This window comes from Anopheles maculipalpis, chromosome 2RL (assembly GCF_943734695.1).
Source record: "Anopheles maculipalpis chromosome 2RL, idAnoMacuDA_375_x, whole genome shotgun sequence".
Classification (NCBI taxonomy): Eukaryota; Metazoa; Arthropoda; class Insecta; order Diptera; family Culicidae; genus Anopheles; species Anopheles maculipalpis.
In genome coordinates this window covers 72,230,979-72,248,079 of record NC_064871.1, presented here as the reverse complement: position 1 = coordinate 72,248,079, position 17,101 = coordinate 72,230,979, and the positions used below count along the sequence as shown (strand labels likewise).

The following is a 17,101-nucleotide window of genomic DNA, read 5'->3' as shown; positions in this document are numbered from 1 at the left end:
CGCGCGGGGGGTATCTGTTTTGGTTGAACAAGCAGAGGAAGGTCATGATTGTATACAATCGTTTTTTCGAGTGGTGCGTGCGTCAGCCAGCATCTTTTGCTTGGACTCTTACGTACTTCTTATTTTTATGAGAGCCAGCAGACTGTTCCATTCTCGCGCGCTTGCTTTGTATCCCTTGGGTTTCCCGCGATTCTGCGCGCCACGGCACTTTGGCCATGCCACATTGTGTTTACCAATAGCGACGCAAATCGGTCATCGGTTATGCGCGTGGGGTCATATCATATAACAGTGGGAGAGAGAGAAGGAGAGAGAAAGAGCACGAAAGAGAGATTTGACAAGATCAGCAAAAATTATGCCAATTAATTGCGTGGCATTTTTGGCATACCAACGAGGCGTTGAGGGGTTTTTTTTATAAAGCAAAAGTTATTCAAGCATCGTATCGCGCTGTATGAAAATATGCATGTGAATGTGTGAAAGTATGTGTTGGTGAAGTTATGATTTGTGCCAAAAAAACGAAATCGCGACATTCGGTCCAAAATTTCTTTCATGAATTAAGATAAGCAATAGAAATCCTAAATCACAATTTTCTTCCAGTTTGTCTCAGCAAACCCTCGATTCGTGGTTGCAAAATGTGTGATAAATCTAACGGCCACGGTGGAATGGCTGACGGTAGTGGTAGTGTTGGTCGGAACGTAACATCCGAAGCTGGAACAAATAATGGCGGAACGTCGACCGAATCGGTCCGAAATCTCACCGAATCTCCCGGCCCTGGTGGCCAACGGGTTGGACAGAACGACAGCGTGCAGCAGCAATTTACACGCTTTGCAGATTATTTCGTCATCTGCGGGCTGGATCTGGATTCCGGACTTGAGCCAGACCTTTTTGCAGGTAAGATCAATCCTTCGTCTAAAGTTGATATTTTGATGTTGATGTTTGATGTTTTACATGTAGAAATATAATAATAGAATAATAATAGAAAAAAAAAATTTCTCATTCGTCAATTGAAACGAAGGCGTAGCTTTTTGGCTGCCGACATACTAAAGCAGCGCTTAAACAGCGTAGAGGATGTTTCATAATTCAGCTACTGCAAACAAGAAAATTAGATTCTTCTGCTTCTCGGCTTCGAAATGCAGTGGTTACTATTCGTTGCAGTAGTATTGAGGGCGGCTTGTCTTGCCTTTTGTCCCAGACTCTTGTCTCGTCAGAGGGCCTACACATCCTAGCTGTTTAAAGTCCCGTAGGATGCCTCAAGAGGAACGACCAGCCGTTGCCAACATGGAGAACAGACGATTGCTTCGACCCCCACTCAATTTAATCATACACCCCACTCTCCTAAGAGGTTGGATTTCCCAGTATATCCTAGTTAAGATATTTGGAGATCCGGAGTAGGGTATGGAGAGTCTGTACTGTTCTTTAAGAGGAGTCATGTCTATAACCATATCATTCCGGTATTGCTTCAAACACAGACAACTGAACTTCTTGTTTCTTCTTGACTCTCGGCTCACTAGTTTACCCCGGCTGTGGGATGGCTTACTAGAGTTGTTTATACGACGTAGTTGGACACTCGTTCCTTACTACACGGGTCGCCTTTACCACCAGACCGCATCGGAGCATTGTATTTTCTATGAATAGTTCGATTTTTCTTTCCATTTGGATCTCCAAAACTAATTCATTATAGTGATATTTGACTTACTACACCGTAAAGACCGGGGCGACCCGATGATAAGGCGATCATGACGCCGATTTTCTTACGGCAGAACCCCCCGAAGTTCGGTGACTGTTGTGCCATCATCCAAATTCTGGCCTGTCTTGTTCCTAGGGAAAGGTCTTAAACGTTGAGTGAGTGTAAGAAATATTTAGATTATTCCATAAAAACTCCAGAGCTTCATCGAAAAATCGTCTTAAATTCTTGTTGTGGAATAACAGTAAAAATGCTTATGATTTGCATCCATGTTTCTGTGACTATTCGTGTTATAAAGGAAAAACTTACCCTCTTGGTAGGTTCCCGCATTCTGCGTCCCGGACGATATCAATTGTTGTCAATTAATTTCAATTGACTGTCCCGTTGCACCCCTTAAGCAGAATGCCGTGTAAAAGCACAAGCCTGCATGGCGTGTTCTTGAACCCAGTGTCCAGACCACATGGAGCAGCCAGCAACGGCATCTACTAGACAGCCCTCCCCCCCAGCAGCAGGAAGTTTTACACCAAATTAAATCAATTGAACTGGATGAACAGTTCCTTTAGTCGCGTATCCGTAAGTGCATCCACACTTGCCTGCCTGTTTGGTTAGGGCTTTTATGCACGCAATTGTAGACCGAGTTCCTTAAGGGCTGATTTTGTGACCCATGTGCGCGAAATTAAAATGCTAATTCATTGCTTTTATCGCGGTGCTTTCGTGTGAAGCGCATACGGTGATACTAGCAACAACAATCCCCACAGTTGACGTGATATAAAAGGTAGATGGGTGTGTTTTGATGTTTTTTTGCCATCCGTGTTTCCCTATCATTTTTCACTGAGACTTCCGGTATTCGTCACGTGCTTGTTCGCAGTGTGGCAAGGTTGTTTTTGTTTTTAATATCTGTTTCTCTTTTTTTAAGCTAATGGAAAAAAGGTTGAATTTGATGCTTTGTTAAAAAGAGATTGACATTCATTCATTTGTGTCTTTCTTTTTTTAGAAAAATTCACATCATTTATGGAGAATTACATTTTCCATCTGTGATCAAATAAGTTTATCAAAAGCATTAATCCAATATTGAATATCCCACCTTGCGTACTGCACCAATATGGTTCATTTGCTTTTCGGTTTGAAACACGCAAATTGGTACTGCGAGTACCACCAGCGCAGCAGCCTCTGTGTACTGACGTGCGCAAGACACTTCTTCTTAAGGCGGTAGATTTAATAAAAAAAGCACTTGGCGCTGCTAATGGTATGGGAACCGTACCGTGCCACCTATTGACCAACAGTGTGTGTGTGTGTGTAAGTGTGAACGCACAAATGACCCCCGGAATGTGGCCCCCATACTCTATTCGGCGTGCGTGGCAGCAGAAGTTGGTAAAAGCCGGACTTGGATTGGACGTTGGCCCCCATCTCGCGGATGCCTTGAAGTTTGAAGCTAATTCTTCAACTGATCTCTCGAGACATGTATGTCGTCGTGCGGCTGTTGAACCTCGTGCGGGATGCTGAAATAATGCCGTTGGTTACGGTGTTTGGGGCGGGGCTGGTAGCTGATGTTGAGGGAAGGTACAATGCGTCTTGAAAAAGTGTGACATGTGTGGGAAGTGTTACATAGTACCCATTTGAGCGTTTTGTTTTGTACTACATCAAACAATGCACCAACTGATGAATTTTAGATATTATCACACAAATATCGAGAGCTTAATAGCAATGAATTTGCTTCTTTGTGCAGTAAACAAATTTTTATTTTTATTTTAACTCAAGTGCTAGGGAGAGGCCTGCTCTATGTTCTTGGCAACAGTACAGCAAGTGTTTCTTTCTGTCACATAATCAAAAACAAACAAAAATGAAATAAAAAGAAGTCAAAAACAAAAGCGTTCATTTTGCTTACGATGTTACATGACGCGGCAATGTGACTGTCTGCCGCGGTGGGGTTTGGCATTTAGATTCGCCGACGTCGTCGATGTTGTTGGTAACCAGCCGATTGGGAACACCTGCAAGTAAAGGAGACAAACGAATTTCAATTATGCTAACAGCATGTGAGTTTATTTTTCAAACGATTCGCTTGCCGTATCGCAACATCGTAAGCGAATATGATACGAAAAGGAGACACCAGCGTTGCGTTTTTTTTCAAATAATCCAATTCGCAAAATGCGATGCAGTTCTTTTAAATTATCCGAATCGATGGTTGGTATTTGAAATGATATTAGAATTATTGCTTTTGTGTAAGCTTAACCTGTAGGTCTGTTGCCATTATCGACACTAGAACTACCGGACCAGTCATTTTGACTGGTTGAAGGGAATTTATATTTCTATAATCGAACAATACTGCTGATGTTGATGCATGGACTTTTGCACATTCAATAGGATGTTCATTTCTTTGCATTTGAAAATTAAAAATTAAATCTAATATTAGTATTTAGTTGCGTCATGGGCATCTCTAACCTTGACCAGTCATTTGGACTGGTTGTTTGTAGAAAGATAAACAACGTGTTTCAATGCAAAATACTCAAAAAAATCTTATTATATCTAACCAACGGATGAATTTCTTATAAAAATATTCAAAATATGAAATATCGTCTAATATCGTCTATGAATATCAATACTGATACTCTGATTATTTTGTTTAAAACAATTTGAATATTCGAGGTTTTCAACACAACAGGATAAACCATTAATTTGTTCTGTTTTATGGGTTTTCTTTGCTGGTGTAAGAAACAACCAATGAAATGTGTATTAAGATAAGTATACGGTTATTATTTATTAGGTTTGATTTGAAATTCAGTAACATTTTTTTTATTGACAATACGGCATTTTATCGTCATAATTAGACCAAATTACAAAATGGAGAAATCAAACAGATTGGAAAGAGAATTAAAACAACAATCATTTGCATCAACTGAAGATATTCTTGATGCAATCGCAAGAGGAGGACAAGAACGAAGACGGTGCGTGGGTATATACAGATTAGTGGATGAGAGTAAGAAGGAGAATCAATGGCATTAAGGAGAAGGGAGGCAATAAGGTATGCTTGACCATGTGAGCGACAAGATTCTAAGGGCTCCAGAGCCAGCAAGTGACAGTGTTCAGGATACGATGGTAACGCTGAGCCACAAGTGCCAAATACATTGCGCATGGCAAAGCGATTGAAAGTCCTCTGAATCCGCTTCACCATTGCTATAGCTCCCACACTAGAGGGGGACCAAATTACTGAGGTATATTCCAATGATGAGCTGACTAGGGAAATGAACTGGTTTAATGTTCAGCATAAAAGGTCTTACAGGGTTTTCACTAGTTTTATTGACACATACAGCGCGTTATAGAATCGTTCGAGCATACTATTGACTCGTTCGACACGCTAATGACGTCTTCGGATGATTGTATTGATTTGATCGGCAGTGCTATTGACAACCCTTGGTTGACACATTTTTCTCCTGCTGTCAATTAAAAAATATAATTTTTTAACCGGGATGTTTACATACTGCCAAAACAAAAGTGTCATCGATTGGAGCGCTGGTAAATTGCTATTTGGCAAGTGGCAACTCGTTACTGAATCCCAGGAACACCAGGAGAAAAATGTGCCAACCAAGGGTTATCAATAGCACTGCCGATCAAATCAATACAATCTTCCGAAGACGTCATTAGCGTGTCGAACGAGTCAATAGTATGCTCGAACGATTCTATAACGTGCTGTATGTGTCAATAAAACCGGTGAAAACCCTGTAAAAAAGGATATCCCAGCATCCGCGTTTTCCACCTGCTTGGAGGGGCGGGAGAAGAGGTGGAAGAGATCGTGCATTGCATCGGAAGGGGATTACTTCGAAAGGTGATGTCATTTGGCTTAATTGAAAAAAACCATTCAAGAAAAAAAAAAACGCAAAGCCGCTTTATTTTTCGGACACAGTAGTATTTCGGAGCGAAGCAATAATCCCTCCAAGCAACATGTAGGAGAGAATGTGATGTGAATTTCTACGATTATTCTCAAAACTCCACCATAAGGAAGGATTGGAGCGCAGACGTGATTGCATCCAGAAGACGTATGTATTATATCGGCGATGGAAATATTACAGATTCTGAAATTTCAACACAAGCACATAAAGAAGAAAAACTATTGGTCAAATACGATCGGGCCTTCATTACGTATTGGCACGTTCCAGACAATTTGGATTAGAATTAGTACAAGTATGATTGTTGGCAGCGATAAGAGAAGCAATGGTTGAAACTGCTTGCATATTTAAAAATTTATACATATTTTCATTAATTTTTCTATTACTGGACAGTTCACACAATGAGTATTTTAACATCGTGCGTTTGTGCGACTTTTTCATTTCGCCAGAACAAAGAAACGATTTGAAAACCCATGGCAGCTGACAAGAAATGTTGTTACGTATTGTAACTATACCGACGGGTAAAGGCGTCATTTCTTGGCCATTTCTAAGAAGAAAATGTATTTCAAGCAAAGAAAATGTTAAATATTGCTATCTTTAGTTTTTACAAATACTAAATATCTTAGGCGTTAGGCTTTCAGTGGAATAAAAAAAGTTTAAAGTGTAAGTGCATCTCAGAGTTTCCATGATTTTATCTTGTTGTACCGAGTTTTTGACTAGTAAATTGTAAATAAAATAAAGTTTTTTTTATTTTAAAACGTACGCTAAACCGTGCTCCTCGTTTCTTTCACATTCCTTTATTTTTCTATCAATTCGTCATTGCTTGACAGTATCGTTCGTTATCACGCTTTCGCTTGTCCAAAAGTGAAATCGATGGTACACGAGTTTTGAGTCCGATGCCCACGATGAGTCACTTGAAGTGATGTGACATAAACATTGTATTGATGTGCGAGCACTCGCGACGATAAACATTGCAGACCGTGAGTGTTAATAGCAGACAGCAAAAAAAAAAAGCTTGGATAAATCGGTTAGTGGATGGACACATTTTGACATTGATAATGCATGAATAAACGACACAAACAGATCACTTTTACGTAATTTATGGAAGATAATCTGACATGTCATATTAGTGTCATATTTCCTGCAGACATTAATGATGTTTTTCCAGAAGTAAGCAATCCCCACATCAGCGGCCGGTTTGCTGAACTCTCACAACACAAACATTAGAGTGGAATGGCTTCATTATTTCACTTCGAATGGTGTTATCAAAAAATAAACTTTATCTTTATGATGTACCGCTTTCTCTGGTTAAACATTACAACGCTGGTTGAACGCTAACGATTTGTATTAGTCACAACGGTGCGGTCCTGCAATTTCGAATGAAGTTAGCTACCTCTGCGTGTTTATAATGCAGAAGTCACGGTAAATAGACCCTGATTAGACAATCTCGCTATAAGGGCATGCATAAATGTCCAGCAGAATGCCACCACAGAATTTACTGTCGAAGGGTTGTCGCCAAACCAACCCACGATCTGCTGCTGCTGTTTGTGGGCGAAGAAATCAGACCAAATGGCGCCCAATCTGTCCGTCGGCTGGTTGAACCGCGTCGCAACATGCATCCGAAGAAGGAACGCGGGAATCCTGGTGCCAAGTATCGATTTTCCATTGCGCTACGTTTTACGAAGAGAACTATTCGAGCAAGAGGGCTTTGCGGTTTTGGAGTTGTTTTCCAAGCGATAAAGTGCAACTTTAGAAATCTTGCTTAAGACCCAAACGGAAGTTTTGTGTGCCAGGGAAGTGGTGAAAAAGTTTTGATAAATCGTCCCAGACGAGCATTTGATTTGTGATTCAGTAAAGTAGTCTGGTTGGGGCGATAGGTTTGTTTGTTCTTTCAAAATATATTGGCTCTTTGTTTGCTTGTGGTTGATGAGAAACAATAAATAGAAAAGATCTCACACAAGATGCGTTGAAGTACTTAATTTTGCTGATTGTTTGACTCGAGTCTAGCAAAATAGGGTTAGTTTTGGTAATCAAAAATGTATTGCCGTGTTCCGTAACCCCTTTTACTCACTGGCGAAGCCGGGTTCTAGAGCTCTCATAAATCCTCTACCTTGGGCTATTTCCTTGACCAACTGCACATTACTCCGTCGGGAAATCGGCTAGAACACACACAAACCTCGGGCAAATGTTTACATTTGATCTACAATGCTTCCGGATGAGCGAGCAACCATGTATTACGCAAGTGACCGGCCACGACGCATACATTATTCAGCGGTTTCGTCCGTTGAGGACCTCGGATTGCTACCCCGTGGGGAGCATCAACGGTCGGAGTCGGCACACCATTGGCAATTTATCGCTTTACTTCAGCAGAATTGTTGCTCGTTTGGTTGTTCGCGGATGTTTGTGTACTGCAGACGGGAAATCCCAAAATAATCTCACGCACAGAGAGACTCGTACTCGTACCGAAGGGGCGCTTGTTACTTAAGATGTGTGTGTGTGTGTCGTTAAATTACAACGCACATCGAGATTTAGAATCAGTGTGCGATGTTGAGGAACAGTTTGGCTGGATTTGTCTCTGTGTCCGGCGGCTGACAGTAAAGGCAAAATGCGAACCATGGACCGATTGCACATCCATAACCTAGTGGCGAACCGATTCGGTCGTATGGAGCAATGCTATTGGTGTACAAATTTTAACCATACTGGCTGCAGAAGGCGTCGTGTTGGATGCTCATAAAAATTGAACAGTTTTCGGTTTGAGCGGCCACAGCGAACGTTGATGTAAGATGTGTTACGATCCGTCCAGCACGGATCGGTTGATGGATGCGTCTGTGTGTTGAGAAATCTTGAGAAATCGAACCTCTTGCAGATGGTACGCGAGGGAATTACCTTCATGCATTGCATCGTGAAAACACCGAATATGCGTCACAGCAAAGGGCAGTTACTGCTGCTGTTGATGGAATGGAATGCCATGCAGTTATGTTTGCTGTAGAAATATCGTTTTATTAGTATTCAATCCGGTACCGTCAAGCTAACAAAGAGTCAGATTGATTGATTTGAAGCTCATTCGTCCATGTTGGAGCTGTTATCGATGGGGATTATTGAATTATCGAAGGTGTTGATGATATAACAAGCACATAATATGTCATAATGCACATCACAAATCGACATGTGATTTATCAACGTTATCTTCTGCAAAGCTAACCGTACAGGAATGGATTATGACCACTTTTGTATGCGATTTTCAAACTACAGCTTTAAATACTTCTACTGGGTATAACTTTACCAAAATTAAGTAGAATGTTTATCAACATCTGAGCTAGGAACTGACCTTTATTTTAATCATAAATAATGCTTTAAAATTTTGAGGGCTCAATTTTTTAAAATTTATTTCAAGTATGACGGCTAGCGCCATATTGTCAACAGCGTAATGTGATGACTGTGTATTTGAACTAAATTTACGTGCCATTTCCTGCCCGTTTTTTGCCTTTTCCCGGGTATGCTCGGTTAAGACTTATAAGAGCATTTATCAATTTTAAAATTCAAACAAATTTTTTTTACACTTTTGAGTATTTTCCAATTGATTGATTGCAAGAATTGATGAGCTATGATAATAAAAAGTTTGTTTATTTGAGAAACTAACTTTTTATTGTAATAGCTCATCAATTCTAGCATTGGAAAACACTCAAAAGAATAAAAAATTGTTTGAATTTTAAAATTGATAAATTGATAAAAGTTTTGGTCATATTTTCTTCAGAATGGCAAAACGAGAGTAAAAATCCGAATAATCATTTACCCAATCATAAAAATGTATCCTCAAAATGCACAACTTCAAGTTGCCAAAAATTAGGTCAATTCGTTAAAAAAGCCTACACAATTTAATTTTTACGCTATGAAATCCTAATCGGTTGTCCGTCATTGTATGTATTCTACCATTTTCCAAAAACAAAAATTGAATTTTTGAATTGTTCTGTCTAGGGTTATCTGTGCTTTATGCACTTGATCTTGAACGTTGAACCAGTTTTAATTTAAATTGTCCAATTAATCTTGAAGGGCGTCCAGAACTGGCACGAACGTTTACTGGTTTATCTACGAAAGTAAACAAAATTGATTGATGATTTAGTGACGCCTGTTGCTAACACATAAAGATCAGAATATGTAAGCTGTACAGATAGTATCTAAGGACGTTCAGAAACTATAGGTCAGATTGGGATCCATTTGACGAAGTCCCGTTTTAATGAAACCCCTTCTGCAAGGAGCTAATGATACTGGATTGCTCCGGATCTCAGCGAAGTCTTCTTCTTCTTCTTGGCCTGCTCAGGAATGAGCACGTCGTGTCGACATGGTCAGGTCTCCAATTAGTTTCCAGAAAACTCGGTCTAGGGCTGCAACCCTCCATCCACGGCTACATCCGATCTCCGACAAGTTAGACTCCACTTGATCCAGCCAACGAACTCGTTGTGCTCCTCTACGCCTCGTACCGAACTAGTCGCTGATGAGCATTTTCCTGGTGAGGAATGAGTCCGACATCATCCTTCTGGCTTTGACTACCATCAGGATATCAGCACCGCCAAACGGCTCAGCTAGCTCGTGGTTCATTCTCCTTCGCCACACGCCCTGCTCGCACACACCGCCAAAGATAGTCCTTAGCACCCGCCGTGCGAAAATGCCGAGTGCATTGGCGTCCTCCGTCAGTAAAAAATGTAAATCGTACATTTCGTGTGTTGTTGGAGTCTTCTGGATCGCAGGAGTTTGTGGAGTCCGTAGTAGGCACGATTCCCCTGAACAATGCGCCTTCGGATTTCGCTGCTTACGTTGTTGTCCGAAGTTACGATCGTACCAAGGTAGCAGAACTCCTCTACCACCTCGAGATCGTCGCCGTCAACCGATACTCTGCTTCCGAGTCGGGTTCTATCACGTTCAGAGTCTCCGACAAGCAGGTATTTTGTCTTCGTCGCATTGATGTTCAATCCAATTCTGTTGGCCTCGCCATTCAAGCGGTTGTACGCTTGTACGCGTTGTACGCCGTGGCCTTTAGCAGCCGTACTAGCTTCCCAGGGAATCCGTACTGCTGCATGTTGTTCCATAGTTCGGTCCGATCTATGGTATCGTAGGCCGCCATGAAGTCAATGAACAGGTGGTGTGTAGGGATTTGGTGCTCCCGGTATTTTTGGAGGATCTGCCGTAGAGTGAAGATTTGATCGGTTGTCGATTTGCCTCCAACAAATCCAGCTTGGTAGCTTCTGACGAAATCTGTAGCAAGGGGCTCCAGTCTGCAGAAGAGTATTCGGGACAGGATCTTATAGGCAGCATTCAGAATTGTGATGGCCCGGAAGTTAGCACAGTCCTCTGCGAAGTAATTCATTGTAATTGTAATTGTAAATTTTATTTTGTCTACCATTGGTTTAACAAAAAAGTATCTTAAATCTAAATTATAAACGAAGGGGCAGGAATAGATAGATGAGAAGGAGAAGAACAAGAAATGAGATTTCGAACATAAATAGGTTGACAAAGCGATATGGGGTAGAGGATAAGAGGTTCAGATAGATGGAATATGGGTCCAAAGACGGTATCGGAACACAGCGAGGGAGGAATCAAAGTCAAATAAGTTGGCAAAGCCCTTGAAGCGACGGACGCACGTTAGTAGTGGATCATTGTTACCAAACTGCGTGCGACGTCTAGCAAAAGCTAATTGACGGCGGTGACTTAAACAGCGGGAAGGTGCGTAAAAGTTAGTAGAGAAAAGCAAGAGGGGAACATCGACTTCATGAAGAAGGATGGAAGCAATGAAAGGCAGCCGAGTCAGGAGTGCGGCGCATCTCAATGGGATTTTTTTGGAGCAATGTATTAATCTGCAGTCCTGGAATTGCATGGAAGCAATGGAATCATCGGGAGCACTAAGGCAAATTACGAATTTTATACGAACTCAAGGGCGGATTTTGGATGGTCTTGTTTATCCACTATTATTTTCGCAACGCTACTGAAACCCCTAAATCGTACCATTTTTGTTCTTTTTTGAACGTCAAAATTATGTCTCTTTCCTTTCCTCAACCTACAACAATTTCTCAATATCACTCCTTTTTGTTATTTTGATACAAAAGCAATTCAAATAATTAACAAGTAATAAAATGCTAAGCTAAATATTACGTACGAAAGTAAATATTTAAAATTGTTGCCCCTTTTACAACCCTGGGAGCTATTTAAATCCGGCCCAACAACACCTGGTGTTATATTCGGGGGCTACTGCGCATGCCATCCTGCCAGGTCAGCATAAGCTTTTTTCCGGCCATTATTACCACCCCCACGCAAAGTTCAGCACTCCCCTGGAAAAGTATTTTTACGGTAACGACCTTGAAATATTTGAACACTTTATATCCACTCAGCTCAGCTGGCATTCGCGTTGACCGAACAACCGCTTTGGCATTTGAAGTTTCGATTTCACTTTTACCTTCATCGGTCACCTCTGCTTCGATTGCCAACTTTCACTGGTACCAAACACGATTCGTATGCATCGAACCTCCCCCTACACCATCCCTCGCTTGGATGGGGTTTTTGAGCACCGTGGACACACCGTTTGTACCGTACAAATGCACCTCCACGGTTCGTATTGTGGTGTGCGTTTGCACTTGTCTGCAAATTGGCTAGATGTGCAGCAGTGCAGTAGCATCAATAGTGCAGTACAGTGCAGAGTACATTTACCATTATTTTCACACCGGATGGTCAGCGCACACGACACGGTTTGTGACTCGAATTTGTGCATCTCTCTAGCGGGGCAATTGCACTTTGGGGTGAGTGGGGGAGGGTCATGTACCTGGACACAATTTTAACAAGCTTCAAGCTTCAGACCACAAGCGTTAAACCGTTCGTTCCATCGGTTAAGCACTGTAAATGATTAAAACTTGGACTTTGAAATTCCACGCCGCTTTCTTACGTGTGCTTTAAGGTTCGTATGGTGCCCTGTGCATATTTCCCATGCAACAAAAGGAATAGGGTCATGTTTTTCGTCTTGATACCGTTGTCGCGGGCCAACAGCTTGTGTGGATATGTGCAATTGTTTATGGTCTTTATGCATAGACTTCGCTATGCCCCCAAAAGCATACTTTATTTCTGTGGCATCAAACATAAGCTTAACTTCTGCTGCTAAATCGTAGTGGCATTTTGGGAGACCTTTTTTAATTCCAAAGCAACATAAACGTGTATAATGGGCACGTAGTTGCAGTTGCATTAGAAAAAAAGTCTCTTCTTCATGTCTCCACCTCTGGTGTGTGTGTGTATATCATGCTAGGGTGAACAGTTTTGCAAGGTAGGGAAGCTTTTTTATTCAATTTGCAGTGGCGCGCAATGAATCTCATCTTCGTTTGGACGTTTTCTTTGCAGCAAGAGAAAGTTGAAGCTAATGAACTTCCGCAAGTATCAGTTGCATTCGATATGGACAGTTTATTTTGCTGATTACCCACTATCAAATGGCGTGGCAGGTGTGAGAAAGGCTTTTTTTTGCAAAAATAACGCCATAAAAATATGGTCCATTTCACTGGCTGATTCAAAGCCATCAAATTATGTATGGAAAATTGCACACACACACACACACACGAAAATCATGTGACAATCGTTGTGGCCCTCTTTCTTTCCATAATGTTTAAATTTCGTGCGCTCTTTTCACCCAATTCCCATGACCAATCTTTCCACACGCCGAGTGACGTCGGCAGTGTGACCGACTTTTTAAGGAAAGAAAATTCACATGTCTGCTCCCGATGCGCATTGGAACGTTAATGCGAAGGAGGTAGAAAAGTGATGGAGGAAAAAAAATCAACCACAGACACACACATGACTCCCCTAATTCCGTATCCGGAATTCGTAACTACAGGCAGGGATGGACACACTTGGATTTCGGCAACGATTTATACATTTCTTCCTTCGTTTGCACGTTTTGTTTGCATTGTGGCAGCTTTTTTTTTTTCTTTCTATTCATACCTTAAGTGCATTTAACTATATTCATATTGATGCGATTTCTACGAGTGAATAAATATTTACTCTCCAAGTGTCTATTAATTTATCTTTCCCCTTAGTAAAGCTTATTTTGGGACAGTTTTGAGTTGATTTTCCAATTTCAACCACCAACCACCTACGCGTTGCTGATGACAGCATCGTTCGGTCGCGTTGCTCGAAAAGACCATTGGCCAACTACTACTGAGCAATAGAGGTGCGATTTATGGTGTTTGATTTCGCCAGTACGTGACCGTGCGAGTGGGTTCTCTAGTGGCCTTTATAAGCCTTTCCACTTTTGCACTGTTTCTATGCCATATTCTGCGACTAGTCTTGTGGTTGTGCTATTTTTTACTGTGTGCGTATGTGTGTGTGTTTGCAATAGTAGAAATTCTTAATGTTAGATTTGGTGGATGACAAAAATGGCAAACGAATAGCACTTCTTCGTCTTATACAGGGCTGGCAATGTAAAACCATTTTTTGGTAAACACTTCGGATGAAATGGTAGACTGAGATAGATTACTTTGTAACGGTTTCAGATGGCATGGTAAACAAATTTTTTTTATTGTACAGTTACCAGATGATATTGTAATCGCATCAGATGGTATAAACGCGGACAATGAGTTTGACCCAAGGTCTTGTTTTGAGGTTCTATGTGCCGGGAAAGTGGAAAACAAGTATCGTAAACTGAATTATTGAATATCAAAAAAACTAATTCAATACGACAATTCGTGCAGCATCGATTTTCTTCTTTTTTGTTTTGATGAAACTACCTGTTTCTACAGGTCACCCGCGCACTTATCTGTGTGCTAAAAGGTAGCGTACAGCCTCATGTGATGCGATTACAATAATATCATCTAGTAATTGTTTTTTTCGTAAGAACGGCCTGGTTGTATTTCTTCACTTATGGATACCACTTAGTGAGGTTAGTCAGTTCTCACTACGGGGGGACCGTCCGGATGGGTTTTGAACCTTGGTCCTGCCGTTTGTAGGCGCCGATGTTGCCAGCACCGAGCCGCCTCATCTGGTAACTTTATAATAAAAGATTTTTTCCATGTTATCTGAAACCATAACAATTTCATCTAGGTTAGTCCAAAATTTCATCCCAAGTGTTTGCCATAAATCATTTATGATTTTACATTTTCAACAGACAAACCCTGTAAAACACCTGACTGTCACATGTCAAAAAGAATCATAGTAGTCCACTATGATAATCTCCAGTCAATAAGTCTGGTGTCATTGCTCGGTGGCATGCCACTAGTTGCAAGGGAAATATATGGAATTTGACAGATGAGGTTGAACGTCAATTTTGGTCGTGAAAGCAAATCAAAAAAATTGATTTCCTTGCACGGTGGCTTGCAACGGGTAGCAGAATTCTTGTATAATGAGAGCCTTCCTTCTTCATTTGTTAATTCAAACGTCAAACCGAAAATTGTCGTACGACTAATCTGCCGAATTTGGTCGTACGATAAAATCGTATGCCACCGAGCATTGACAGTAGACCAAGCCTAATAGTAGATTTGTATTCTTTTTTTGTGAATTTAAATGCACATTACCAACCTAACGTTTTGAGCAGTAGAATGTTTAAATTTTAGGTTAAATATACTTCCTATCGGTATCAAAATTCCATCCGGAACCGTCTTCACGCACGCAGGACTAACTACATGGCTGCGTAAAATTAACTCTAGAACAGCCAAAAATGGCAGACCAAGCCATCTTGAAATGGTACCGCCAAAAGAAGAATAAGATATACTGCAGTTTTCATGTTTAGTATAAAACATCAATATTTATCTAATTTTGCACTTTACTTTTGTGTCCGTTTAAGCTTATTTTGTTCAAAGTGTCGTTTAAGGAATATTTTCCTTTTTATCTTTATATCGACAGTTTCAGTAAAAAAAAACAGTACCTCAAGAAAAAAATAAAAAGTTTTTTTTTGTATTCATAAAGGACGACTAGGCCGTATTGCTAAAAGAAAAAGTTAAAAATAGATAAAAATACGGACGTCATTTAAGCTCGTCTCTCGTTCTTGAAGCAAACACGTCTAGACGTTCTGAAAAAATCAAAAGTAGACAAAAAAAGGTGGTAAACATCCATTAATCACGCTGACACAAATTGAAAAACAAACAATCAATTGTACGAACATTGCATTTATCATACCACTACTGTCTTGGAATTATCACAGCGTAACTGGCATGTGATGTTAAACTCAGTTTATTAAACAACGTTAAAATACATTTAAAGGCAGGAAATTCCTATTAAGCGTTACTTGTAAATTTTATTTTGATTTATTTGGTTTTATAACAAATAAATAAGCCCCATGAAATTTTTCTATTTGTCAACCCTTATTAATAACGATCCAGATCACTATAAAAGCCGTCCCAACGTAGACGATATTTTAACAAATACAAATTATTTAACACCAACATATTTTTAATCAACTAATGAACCAGACGGCTGTGTCGGCTTGCTGTTTAAGGCACCAATAAAACGTTCTACCATGAGCAGCACTTTTCTCTAATAAATTGATCAAGGCTATGGAAACAAGTTCATCCACCTTCATGGTCATGTGGCGTGAGCAGAAGGATTCATGCCATGCCAAGAACCAATATTTAGGCGCTATCCATGACTCTTTGGAGGTCGGCAATAAATGAGCCTTGTAAAGGAGGAAATCATTTTCTTGCTGATGAATCACCCCGAAGCGGTAAAAGAGAGCAGTATGTACGTGGTTGTGACCAATGTGACTCATGTAATCATGTAAGCGATTTGATGAAAATAAAATTTGTAGTTTATTAATGCGAAAGTAAGTAATAAGCGTTGGGAGTTAATGCAGACAAGCGGTACTTCCTTGTAATGCAAAATTGAAGCTAACCAACGTTTTGTATCGTAGCGAGGAAGTTTGATGCGGTGTTGTGTACGCGCTATTGACTAGACATCGCTAATAGCTAAGGGTTTGTTGGTAGCAAGGGAAGGGTTAGCCATTTTCCCATCGGTTGTGCATGCGTTAGTTATTAATTACCATTAGCTTTAATGTGGCGTTCAAACGAGCATTTATGGTCGGTGTCTTGCGGAAATGTGGCTTCTTAGTACATTCGAATGCGCAGCAAAGGTGCGTTCGTCCATAACCGTCCTACCAACTACGATTAGGCGCTGCAGCCAGCTCTCCGATGTTGTTGGAGCAGGGGTTAATGGGTTGGAGGCAGACTAAGGGTGAAAAAATATTCCACGCCTGGCTGGCCACCTTCGAAAGTGAAATCGGAAGTATTTTTCTTACTACTTGCCGTTTCCAGTATTGTTTTCATCGAATTCACAAGGGAGGAAGTAAAGTCATTGGGCGAGTTTAAAAACGCCCGTCAATACCGGGAGTTTTCCTGCCCGAATTAATCGTTAAATAGAAACAAACATTGTCCGGTGCTGAAAATCAAAGAAAAACAAACTCACTACACTTCCCAAACCTCCAAAACTGTCTGGGCCGTGTACTGGCGAATGGGGTCAGTATTTTTTCACTTTCCACTCCAGCATAGCTAGCGAGACTGATCATAAAACATTATCGTCGGTAGCC

The 17,101-nt window shown here is 40.8% G+C and overlaps 3 protein-coding genes across 6 annotated transcripts in view; 1 reads left to right on the top strand and 2 right to left on the bottom strand.

Annotated features, from left to right (window-relative positions):
* The window catches only part of LOC126556214 (glycerol-3-phosphate phosphatase-like), a 231,494-nt gene that overhangs the window by 2,771 nt on the left and 211,622 nt on the right, over window positions 1-17,101 (bottom strand). The gene's annotated exons all lie outside the window — the stretch shown is intronic.
* Window positions 1-17,101, bottom strand: part of LOC126556345 (signal peptidase complex subunit 3) — a 586,951-nt gene that overhangs the window by 419,859 nt on the left and 149,991 nt on the right. The gene's annotated exons all lie outside the window — the stretch shown is intronic.
* Window positions 616-17,101, top strand: part of LOC126568757 (DENN domain-containing protein 5B) — a 31,242-nt gene continuing 14,756 nt past the window's right edge. For all 3 annotated transcript variants that reach the window (XM_050225363.1, XM_050225361.1, XM_050225362.1), the window contains exon 1: window positions 616-888. In XM_050225363.1, the coding sequence (XP_050081320.1) occupies window positions 630-888 (259 nt within the window). In that variant the 5' untranslated portion in view covers window positions 616-629. The remainder of the gene's footprint in view (window positions 889-17,101) is intronic.